The sequence below is a fragment of the Ictalurus punctatus genome, chromosome 19 (genome assembly GCF_001660625.3).
Source record: "Ictalurus punctatus breed USDA103 chromosome 19, Coco_2.0, whole genome shotgun sequence".
NCBI lineage: Eukaryota > Metazoa > Chordata > Actinopteri > Siluriformes > Ictaluridae > Ictalurus > Ictalurus punctatus.
The window spans coordinates 26,223,182-26,235,681 of NC_030434.2; the positions used below are offsets into that span (position 1 = coordinate 26,223,182).

Sequence of the window (12,500 nt, forward strand, 5' to 3'; positions counted from 1 at the left end):
AAAAGAGTCGTATCGAAACACGCTCACCTAGTCCATTTCCCCGCTTAATCACTCCCTAATCTCTTTCTCACGTCTCCAGCAGACCTTCAGCTGCCCCTGAGAGAAAATCCAGACCAGCTCCTTTCTTTCTGCCTCCAGACCCGGAGTGGAAATCACAGCCATATTTCTTTTATTTCTGCACTCGCAGAGGAAGCCGAGAAGTGTTCGCAAATTCTTGAACAGCTTAATCGTCGATCTGCAAACCTGACGTGAGACGCCACGCGTTATCGCGGTGATTTTTATTTCAAATACACGTCATAAAGATCACAGCTTAAAAACAAAACCTTTATTTTACTGGAACAGTTTCAAAATACAAAACATTTCATTATTCTTAACAGGTTTATATATATACATTTATTGGCACCCCTATGGATCCATATGAGAGACGTATTTTCCCATTGATATTTTACTTTATTTTGTTTGTACACCTGGGTGACTAGGAACAGGAAATTGTTCAACCCTGACTTCCTGTCTCACAGGGGTATAAATATGAGGTAACACACGGGCCAAATTCCCTCATTCATTCATAACGATGGGTAAGAGCGAGGAATATAGCTGTGATGTGCGGCAAAAGGTTGTTGAGCTTCGCTTATCGACATTTTGTGAAAGTTTGTGATATTTGTCTAAACAGAGACGAGAACGACGACGAATAAATCCCACGTAGAAACGGAGGAAATGTTTTGGTTAAATGACGAGTTTTCACTCCGGTGAGTGCGGTTTATAAAGTTTATACGGGGAATCGATGTGTACGTCGGGAAACTAGATTTAATGCAGATATAACCTGATGCGAGTGTTTTTAAAGCCTTCATCAGATATCGGTCCGTAATCTGCATTCATTCATGTATTTATTTATTTATTTATTTATTTATTTATTTATTTATTTTAATTTGCGATGCAAATAGCGGAGTTTTTTTTTTTTCATGGTTGTTGTTGTGGAAAACTACTTGAATCGGTCAAATTGTTGTGCACGGTCTTTCGCAGCGATGTTTGTTGGTAAACGAGAGCTTTTAGCTGTACCCGTGTTCGACGCACGTGAACATGACGCGAATCTGCGGCAAGTGAACCGCGAGCTAGCTCCGTCTGCTTGATTTTACGTTCCTTTCTGCGGTCGCGCAATCGCCAAATCCTGGAGGGACTGAAATTTCGGATAATACGCCGGTCGTAGACAAAAAACGTGAAGAGTCGGACGTTTTTATCGCTACAGAATACGAGACGATGTGAGATAAATGCAGTTTATTCAGAAATCTGAAAGATGATTCAATTGGCCAGTATTTCGTACTACAGTACCTCGGCTTAAGGGACAGAACTGTCACGTTACCGTCACGTCCACGTGTAATTCAGTCATAGACATTTTCACAACTAATTTTATATTCTCTAAAAAAAAAAAAAAACCGATTGATTGTATATCCACATTATTTAGAGTAACAGCTTCACCTGCGACTGTTACACAGCGCCGACACGGGAGCATTTATACGGAGAGTCCGCCGTCCCCGTCCCAGTGAATGAGCTGTTACTATAGAAACGATGGCGTGTTGGAACGAGTGCGTTACTATAAACCTGCTGTTCAGTCTGTATTCAGTGACCTCGATCATGTGCTTGTGTTGTCGAAGTAGAACTGAGCCACGTTTGCTAAACAATAAGCCGAATTACTCCTAAACACACACTTCTGCAGCATTCTCACAAAGCGAGCCTTTAGAAGGGTTTAGTTAAAAAAGAAAAGGTAAATATAGTGTTTAACGTGAGGACAGTTTACAGAGCAGCTCCACACATGTTGTTTTAATTTCGGCCCTTTTTGAACCGCGCCGCTTCTCTTTATTTTATTTTCTGTCGGAATGAACTGACCCATCTGCAGCATATCAGTCACGCTCACTGCACACGCCGCTGTGTGTGTGTGTGTGTGTGTGTGTGTGTGTGTGTGAAGCTCTCCCTGGATAACATTCATCTGAACTGAAAGGTGTGCGGTGAAGCGCAGAGCTAATTTTGAAGGTTTGGATGAAAAGCGTGTTCCCCCGTCGTGTGCAGTTGAGCACACAGCACATTTATTAGCTTGAATTTCTATTCTCATGTTCCCTTCTTCACTTTTAAAGGCACTTTGGTTTTAGTAGAACATGTTTGATAGTCATATTTGGTGAGAGTTTCTGAAATTACACGACACAAACTTTCCTACAATAACTTTTCTCTATAAGCTGGATGGATAGATGGGTGGGTGGATGAATGGGATGGAGGGATGTGGATGGGTGGGTGGGGGTTATTTGGATGGGTGGATGAGTGGGTGAGTAAGATGGATGGGTGGATGAGTGGGTGAGTAAGATGGATGGGTGGATGAGTGGGTGAGTAAGATGGATGGGTGGATGAGTGGGTGAGTAAGATGGATGGGTGGATGGATGGATGGGTGGGTTGGGGTTATTTGGATGGGTGGATGAGTGGGTGAGTAAGATGGATGGATGGATGGATGGGTGGGTGGGGGTTATTTGGATGGGTGGATGAGTGGGTGAGTAAGATGGATGGGTGGATGGGTAGGTGGATAAAATGGATGGATTGGTAGATGGATGGATGGGTAGATGAAATGGATGGATGAATGAGATGGATGAGTGGGTGGGTGGATAAATGGATGGATGTATGAGATGGATGGGTTTATAATATGAAGGGTTGGATGAGATGAATGAGGTGAATACATATATGGTTAGGTGATATGCAGGACCTGGTAGATTATGTTTAAATGAGATCATTGGGGGATCAAATGGGTGGATGATGTATTGGTGGATGGATGGATGGATGGGTGAATGATAGATGGGTGAATGATAGATGGGTGTATGAGGTGGATGGGTGGATGTATTGGAGGATGGGTGGATGTATTGGTGGATATATTGGTGGATGGATGGATGGGTGGATGTATTAGTGGATATATTGGAGGATGGGTGGATGGGTGGATGTATTAGTGGATATATTGGAGGATGGGTGGATGGGTGGATGTATTGGTGGATATATTGGAGGATGGGTGGATGTATTGGTGGATATATTGGAGGATGGGTGCATGTATTGGTGGATATATTGGTGGATGGATGGATGGGTGGATGTATTAGTGGATATATTGGAGGATGGGTGGATGGGTGGATGTATTAGTGGATATATTGGAGGATGGGTGGATGGGTGGATGTATTGGTGGATATATTGGAGGATGGGTGGATGTATTGGTGGATGGATGGATGGGTGGATGTATTGGTGGATATATTGGAGGATGGGTGGATGTATTGGTGGATATATTGGAGGATGGGTGGATGTATTGGTGGATATATTGGAGGATGGGTGGATGTATTGGAGGATATATTGGAGGATGGGTGGATGTATTGGTGGATATATTGGAGGATGGGTGGATGTATTGGTGGATATATTGGAGGATGGGTGCATGTATTGGTGGATATATTGGAGGATGGGTGCATGTATTGGTGGATATATTGGAGGATGGGTGGATGTATTGGTGGATATATTGGAGGATGGGTGGATGTATTGGTGGATATATTGGTGGATGGATGGATGGGTGGATGTATTGGTGGATATATTGGAGGATGGGTGGATGTATTGGTGGATATATTGGAGGATGGGTGAATGTATTGGTGGATGGATGGATGGATGGGTGGATGTATTGGTGGATATATTGGAGGATGGGTGGATGTATTGGTGGATATATTGGAGGATGGGTGGATGTATTGGTGGATATATTGGAGGATGGGTGAATGTATTGGTGGATATATTGGAGGATGGATGGATGGGTGGATGTATTGGTGGATATATTGGAGGATGGGTGGATGTATTGGTGGATATATTGGAGGATGGGTGGATGTATTGGTGGATATATTGGAGGATGGGTGGATGTATTGGTGGATGGATGGATGGGTGGATGTATTGGTGGATATATTGGAGGATGGGTGCATGTATTGGTGGATATATTGGAGGATGGATGGATGGGTGGATGTATTGGTGGATATATTGGAGGATGGGTGGATGTATTGGTGGATATATTGGAGGATGGGTGGATGTATTGGTGGATATATTGGAGGATGGGTGGATGTATTGGTGGATGGATGGATGGGTGGATGTATTGGTGAATGTATTGGTGGATGGATGGATGGGTGGATGTATTGGTGGATATATTGGAGGATGGGTGGATGTATTGGTGGATATATTGGAGGATGGGTGGATGTATTGGTGGATATATTGGAGGATGGGTGGATGTATTGGTGGATATATTGGAGGATGGGTGCATGTATTGGTGGATGGGTGGATGTTTTACGATGTTTGGATGAAGAATGCATGGGGGATATAAGTCTCTGTTTATTTCTCTCTGTCTCATAAGCTCTCTTTCTCTCGTGCACTCTCTCTGTCTGTCTTTCTGTCTTTCTGCAGTTTTAATAAGACACAGTGTTGGTTGTTATCGGTGTTGTTTTATTTGTCTCTGTGTGTTTAATTGGCCGAATGCCATAGATTCCAAGAGTGTGAGGGCACAGACACACATTTTTATGGGTAAAAAGAATAAAGGAACAACGGAAAAGAAAGACAGTGGAAGAAAGCCCAAGAAAGAAAGTGACAGAGAAAGGAATAAAGAAATCTGTAATACAGAGTTCCCCTGTCCCTCACTGTCTCTCACAGTTCCCCTGTCCCTCACTGTCTCTCACAGTTCTCCTGTCCCTCACTGTCCCTCACTGTCTCTCACAGTTCCCCTGTCTCTCACAGTTCTCCTGTCACTCACTGTCTCTCACAGTTCCCCTGTCTCTCACAGTTCTCCTGTCACTCACTGTCCCTCACTGTCCCTCACAGTTCCCCTGTCCCTCACAGTTCCCCTGTCCCTCACTATCCCTCACAGTTCCCCTGTCCCTCACAGTTCTCCTGTCACTCACTGTCCCTCACTGTCCCTCACAGTTCCCCTGTCCCTCACAGTTCCCCTGTCCCTCACTATCCCTCACAGTTCCCCTGTCTCTCACAGTTCCCCTGTCCCTCACTGTCTCTCACGGTTCCCCTGTCCCTCACAGTTCCCCTGTCCCTCACAGTTCCCCTGTCCCTCACTGTCCCTCACAGTTCCCCTGTCCCTCACTGTCTCTCACAGTTCCCCTGTCCCTCACTGTCCCTCACAGTTCCCCTGTCCCTCACTGTCTCTCACAGTTCCCCTGTCCCTCACAGTTCCCCTGTCCCTCACTGTCCCTCACAGTTCCCCTGTCCCTCACAGTTCCCCTGTCCCTCACAGTTCCCCTGTCCCTCACTGTCTCTCACGGTTCCCCTGTCCCTCACTGTCTCTCACAGTTCCCCTGTCCCTCACAGTTCCTCTGTCCCTCACTATCACTCACAGTTCCCCTGTCCCTCACAGTTCCCCTGTCCCTCACAGTTCTCCTGTCCCTCACTGTCCCTCACTGTCCCTCACAGTTCCCCTGTCCCTCACTATCCCTCACAGTTCCCCTGTCTCTCACAGTTCTCCTGTCCCTCACTGTCCCTCACAGTTCCCCTGTCCCTCACTGTCCCTCACAGTTCCCCTGTCCCTCACTGTCTCTCACAGTTCCCCTGTCCCTCACAGTTCCCCTGTCCCTCACTGTTCCCCACAGTTCCCCTGTCTCTCACAGTTCCCCTGTCCCTCACAGTTCCCCTGTCCCTCACTGTTCCCCACAGTTCCCCTGTCTCTCAAAGTTCCCATGTCCCTCACTGTCCCTCACGGTTCCCCTGTCCCTCACTGTCCCTCACAGTTCCCCTGTCCCTCACTGTCTCTCACAGTTCCCCTGTCCCTCACAGTTCCCCTGTCCCTCACTGTCTCTCACAGTTCCCCTGTCCCTCACAGTTCCCCTGTCCCTCACTGTCCCTCACAGTTCCCCTGTCCCTCACAGTTCCTCTGTCCCTCACTATCACTCACAGTTCCCCTGTCCCTCACAGTTCCCCTGTCCCTCACTATCCCTCACAGTTCCCCTGTCTCTCACAGTTCTCCTGTCCCTCACTGTTCCCCACAGTTCCCCTGTCCCTCACTGTCTCTCACAGTTCCCCTGTCCCTCACTGTCCCTCACAGTTCCCCTGTCCCTCACAGTTCCCCTGTCCCTCACAGTTCCCCTGTCCCTCACTGTCTCTCACGGTTCCCCTGTCCCTCACTGTCTCTCACAGTTCCCCTGTCCCTCACAGTTCCTCTGTCCCTCACTATCACTCACAGTTCCCCTGTCCCTCACAGTTCCCCTGTCCCTCACAGTTCCCCTGTCCCTCACAGTTCTCCTGTCCCTCACTGTCCCTCACTGTCCCTCACAGTTCCCCTGTCCCTCACTATCCCTCACAGTTCCCCTGTCTCTCACAGTTCTCCTGTCCCTCACTGTCCCTCACAGTTCCCCTGTCCCTCACTGTCCCTCACAGTTCCCCTGTCCCTCACTGTCTCTCACAGTTCCCCTGTCCCTCACAGTTCCCCTGTCCCTCACTGTTCCCCACAGTTCCCCTGTCTCTCACAGTTCCCCTGTCCCTCACAGTTCCCCTGTCCCTCACTGTTCCCCACAGTTCCCCTGTCTCTCAAAGTTCCCATGTCCCTCACTGTCCCTCACGGTTCCCCTGTCCCTCACTGTCCCTCACAGTTCCCCTGTCCCTCACTGTCTCTCACAGTTCCCCTGTCCCTCACAGTTCCCCTGTCCCTCACTGTCTCTCACAGTTCCCCTGTCCCTCACAGTTCCCCTGTCCCTCACTGTCCCTCACAGTTCCCCTGTCCCTCACAGTTCCTCTGTCCCTCACTATCACTCACAGTTCCCCTGTCCCTCACAGTTCCCCTGTCCCTCACTATCCCTCACAGTTCCCCTGTCTCTCACAGTTCTCCTGTCCCTCACTGTTCCCCACAGTTCCCCTGTCCCTCACTATCACTCACAGTTCTCCTGTCCCTCACTGTCTCTCACAGTTCCCCTGTCCCTCACAGTTCCCCTGTCCCTCACTGTTCCCCACAGTTCCCCTGTCTCTCACAGTTCCCCTGTCCCTCACAGTTCCCCTGTCCCTCACTGTTCCCCACAGTTCCCCTGTCTCTCAAAGTTCCCATGTCCCTCACTGTCCCTCACGGTTCCCCTGTCCCTCACTGTCTCTCACAGTTCCCCTGTCCCTCCCTGTCCCTCTGTGTTCCCCTGTCCCTCCCGGCATTCCTCTAGCCCCCGATGTGCTTGATGTGAACTTGAACATTAAAATATTATTCTTTAAATTCTTGTTGCTTATTTTGGGTCAGTGTGTGTTGAAAGATTAAACTCAGTCTGACTGTTAGTGTGTGTGTCTGTGTTGATGATTAACACACACACACACACACACACACACACACACACACACACTGTGCTGGTGTGTATAATTCATCATGTTAATGTGTTTCCAGTGTTGCCAGTGTTTGATTAATTCTCACACTCATTAAATTCAGGACACACAGCAGGAGGATTTCCACTGCGCCCCCTGTCTGCTGTAACGAATAATACAAGTGTACTATTTATAATTCTAATTATAACTATTTGTATTTACATATCTCCTTTCTCAAACCCCACGCCTCGTTTCACACAGTGGCACAGTGAGAACGCTGGGGATTAGCGGCAGATTTCGGTTGTTGAGAGAATGAATTTCGGTTTTCTGCAGAATGAAGATATTTTTGTTGAACATGTCTGTCTTGGTGTGTGTATCAGTCGAGGTCTGCTTGGCGAGTCATGTCCTGTTTACAGAGCAAAGTCTCCCGAGCTTAATGCTGACTTAAACACTCGTCTGTGACTGTGTAAACAGGAAGTAGAAAGAATGTGAGGTCAGCTTTTTAATCTGCTCAGTCCTCCCTCCATCTCTGTCCCTGTTTCAGCTTTGTCTTTATATGGATGTGTATCAGTGTTATTACTTGCATTGATCACTGTTGCGTTTGTTCCTTGTGGGCGTGGCTTGAATTATTACCATATTTTAAATGATAGTGTAGTTTAACACTGTAATAAAGTTAGAAGGAAGTAAAACTCTATCAGTTTGTCCCCCATGTGTAAACTGAAACTGTGGCAGAGAACTGGGGAAGTGGAGAACCATTTGAGGCGTATGATTGGTCAGAGGAAATTTACACACCCCAATCATGTGGACTTCACGTAGTTTTTAGTTCTATTTCTCAGGGTTCCTTGGATATCTCAGCTACTATTTCCCTTATTCCCTGGATATTTTGTCCCCTAGTTCCTGGTGTTCCTAGTTATCATGTTCACATTGTTCCCTAGAGATCTCAACCACTAATTCCCATGTCCACTAGTTCCTGGTGTTCCTTAGTTATCATGTTCACTAATTCCCTTGTTCCCTAGATATTTTGCCCCCTAGTTCCTGGTCTTCCTTATGCACCTTTTACATTCCCCTTGTTCCCTAGTTATTTTGTACACTAATGTCCTCGTACCTTATTTATAATGTTCACTAACTTTCTAGTATCCTTTCTAATATTCTAGTAGTGTCCCCTAACCCCCTGATCCCCTAATCCATGTCCTCTAGTTCCCCAATTTCCCAAGTCACCTTGTTCACTAACTTCCTTGTCCCCTTGACTTTATTAAATTCTCAGTTTCCTCTCTTATAGGGTTTAGTTCTATCGTTCACGAACTCCCTCACTTTTTCCCTTCCGCCTTTCAGTATCTTTGTTGCCAGTGTTCCAGTTTCCCCATGTTCCTTTGCTTCCTGTATCCATTTCCCAGTCATGTACAGGTTTGAATATTCCCTTGTTTCTAAGTTTTCTTGTTTCCCTTACTTCCAGTGCTCCCTCGGTTCATCGCGTGATGTAGTTGACTTCCTCCTTGTTCTCAAGTTTCTTGCCTACTAGTTTCCAACGTTCCCTGGTTTCCTTGTTCCCCTCTGCGTTGGTTTCTGACCCTCTCTAGCAGTTTCTTTGTCCCCTAGTCACCTGTTCACAACGTGTTAGTTAAATATCTGCAGTGTTTCATTAGTATAGTTTCATAGTATAGTATAGTATGCGAGTGACTTTTGCTCTTTTGATAATGATCCCTAGATTTCCTGTTCTTCTTCTGTTTCCCTGAGGTTAATTATTCATTTTTTTCATACTCTCATTTACCTTGGGTTATTTCCCCTCAAACATTTAATTCATTATGAATTAGCTTTATTTCACACACGTGTGTAAAAAACAAAACAAAACAAAAAAAAAACAACTGAGAAATGCCAGCGTGTGACATTGTATTACATAACGCAAATGGAGAATTAAAAATAAATGAATTGATAAAATTATTAGTTATATTATACAGCTGCTAGCATGTCTTCACACCAACCGTCAGCCGAGCAACATAAAACGCTTACACACTAATTGTGCTGTTACTTATTATTATGTACAGTATGCAATATCATATCGCACCACAAGATGGCAGCACGAGCCTATAAAATGGAACACAGTGCTTGGACCCCACAGAGCACCACTTACAGCTATATATACACACACATATATATTGTTTTTCTTACTTTTCTTTGAGCTTCCAGCATTACCCTGGGTTCCACTAGGCCCTTGTTTTCATAGATCCTTGTTCACCCCCCCCCCCCCCCCCCCCCCCCATGCCCGTCGTAACCACTCTGTAACTCATCATCCAGACTCTTCCTATGAAGGATTTCTGACGCTGTTATAAGGGCATTACTACTCCGAAGTTGTCTTCATTGTCTTTCGAAAATCTCACAAGGTTTCAAAGTGTCCCGCTTTGTTTCTAAATGCTTGTTTCATGCAGCTATGAGAGAGCACTTTTTCACATATAAGACACTGGGGCTGGGGATTTTCTTCACTGTCGATGTACATAAAGCCCGAAGAGATATATTTCTCATCGTATTTACATGTCTTTGACGGTCTTTCTGCGAATTGCTGGTGAAAGTGAGGTGGCGTTTTAACTTCCGCTGTCACTATCGGTGTGAACCGGACTAGTAGCCGTGGTGCACGCACGCTTGCTACTGATGCGCTGCTCGAGGGACCTGGGGGTCTGCTGTCAGAGGATTGTGGATAGCCACAAGCCGAGTTCTTTGTAGTCACGTGTCCATTTTAATTTTACTAGCTATTGGGTCATTTTTTACTAGCTATTGGTAATTTTACTAGCTATCATTTGATTGGGTGACATGTATTTGATTTTTATAGCATTACCATTCTGCTGTTTGTACACTAGCCGGGGTAAAGTTTATACCGTGCCTGTGAGAGATGCGTGCTTGGTTTGAATGTCATTTCAGATTGGGGTAGAATGAAGTGGACGGTAAATCTCAGCAGTTTGCGTACCTCCTCCGTCACCCCAGTTTGAGGAAACACTGCTCTAGTGTCTCTTAGTTCTTCCATGATTTCAGTTTTAAGTATGGATTTATCCATTGTTCATCATTTTTGAATATTTGATCTTTTCTACTGTTAAGTCATCGCTGTTAAAGTTTTCCTCTTCACTTCTGGTGTTTTTTTTGCTTTCAGTCATGCACACTTTTTATTATTTTTTTATTCCCTACTCTACAGCGTTCTCTAGTACCTTTTATTCCCTATTGTCTCCGTTCTTTAGGTTTCAGTATTTGTTTGTTTCTTCTGTTTACATTTATTTGTATCTAAATTGACTTAAAGCTCTGAAGTAAGCAGTTGAGGGTTAAAGGCAGATCAGTAGTTTCCACAACCTTCAGATCACTATTTGAAATCTATAACCACTGAATTGTGGCTCATGAGTGTTCTTCACTGTTCCCCATTGGCCATCAGGGGGCAGCATAATTACTGAGAAGGACTTTGGGGCATCAGGATTGTTTTTATTGATCACTGAGATGAAGAGAAGAAACACTCATGACTTAAATTATGATTTAAACAGAAATGTTAGAGCCATAAAAAGTAAATGATATTAAATTGTGTGTGTGTGTGTGTGTGTGTGTGTGTGTGTGCGCACAGAGTTTGGACTCACTGGATGATGATGATGGAGATAAGGAGAGCAAGAACGAGGAAGACCTCACACAGCACAACACTGTGCAGAACGAGTCCATGACCTCTGACCTCGGAGCCGGACATGCACAGGTGTGTAGTCTGTGTGTGTGTGTGTGTGTGTGTGTGTGTGTGTGTGTGAGGGAGAGAGAGAGATTTTCTCTCTATTGCTCTTCTCCGTGTGGTTCTGTTTAAGCGGCTTTATATTTCTCTCCTCATTCTGCCATATAAGGAAAACACGCACTGCTGAACATTCCACAGCAACTTCTACCCTGCTGTGTGTGTGCATGTGTGTTTGAGTGTGTGTATGTGTGTGTGAGATGTCTTTGCCACCTCGCTGCGACCATTTGCATTTTTAATTAGCACCTTTTCACTCTTAGATTGGCCTAGCTGTGAGGAGTTTCTCACACACGCGCGCACACGCACGCCAAAGCCTTCCTTGCGTTGTTTATAAAATAATAAAGTATGCATTACATGTCGTGAATTATGTGTGTTTATATATTTCACTTTAAATATATATTTATATTTAAATTGATATATTTTTAAGTATAAAAAGGGCCAAAGTCGTCTCCAGCTGCTGAGGAGACTGAGGTCTTTTGGTGTGTGCAGGACCCTGCTCAAATCGTTCTGACACTGTGGTAGCATCTGCTGTCTTCTATGCGGTAGTCTCCTGCACTGAGAGGGACAGGAAACGTCTTAACAAACTGGTTAAGAGGGCTAGCTCTGTCCTGGTCTGCCCTCTGGACAGCATGGAGGAGGTGGGGGAGAGGAGGATGTTAGCGGAACTGGTGTCTGTCATGGGAAATTCCTCTCACTCCCTGTATGAGACATTGGAGTCCCTGAGCAGCTCCGTCAGCAGCAGACTGCTGCCCCCTCAGCTCCTTCATCCCTATTTCAGTCAGACGCTTTACTACAAATAACAAGATAATGTAGCACTGCTAGCTATTTTTGCATCATCAGCCAACATGTTCACAGTAACTCTGCAACATGAACATTTATTCATTTTTACTGTTTATCGCTCAAACTCTACTGTTAACTGTGAAATTATCCATTCATCACTCCTCTGTGTATAAACGCGGTGTCACTTGCTCATCTGTATATATTCATATTCTTATTCACCTGTCCATACGGTGGTGTTCATAGTGTACACATTACTATTATTATTACTCTTCTTCTTCTTTTTTTATTCCTGTTATATTTGTTTTAGACATTTTTCTATTCTGTTCCTATTTAAAGTGTATTTTCTCATCTGTTGTGTGTAATTGAGCTACTGTAATGAGGGAATTTCCCCAGTGTGGGATCAATAAAGCTTATCTTATCTCATCTTATCATCTTATCTCAGCTCAGCTCATCTCATCTTCTTGTCTCATCTCATCTCATCTTATCATCTTATCTCAGCTCATCTCATCTTCTCGTCTCATCTTATCTCATCTTCTCATCTCGTCTCATCTTATCTCAGCTCATCTCATCTTCTCATCTTATCTCATCTTATCTCATCTTCTCGTCTCATCTTATCTCAGCTCATCTCATCTTCTCATCTCATCTCATCTTATCTCAGCTCATC

At 45.1% G+C, this 12,500-nt stretch overlaps 1 protein-coding gene across 2 annotated transcripts in view; it reads left to right on the forward strand.

Moving 5' to 3' along the window:
• The window catches only part of pawr (PRKC, apoptosis, WT1, regulator), a 46,754-nt gene that overhangs the window by 17,787 nt on the left and 16,467 nt on the right, over nucleotides 1-12,500 (forward strand). For both annotated transcript variants that reach the window (XM_047162327.1, XM_017493792.2), the window contains one exon: nucleotides 10,907-11,029. In XM_047162327.1, the coding sequence (XP_047018283.1) occupies nucleotides 10,907-11,029 (123 nt within the window). The remainder of the gene's footprint in view (nucleotides 1-10,906; nucleotides 11,030-12,500) is intronic.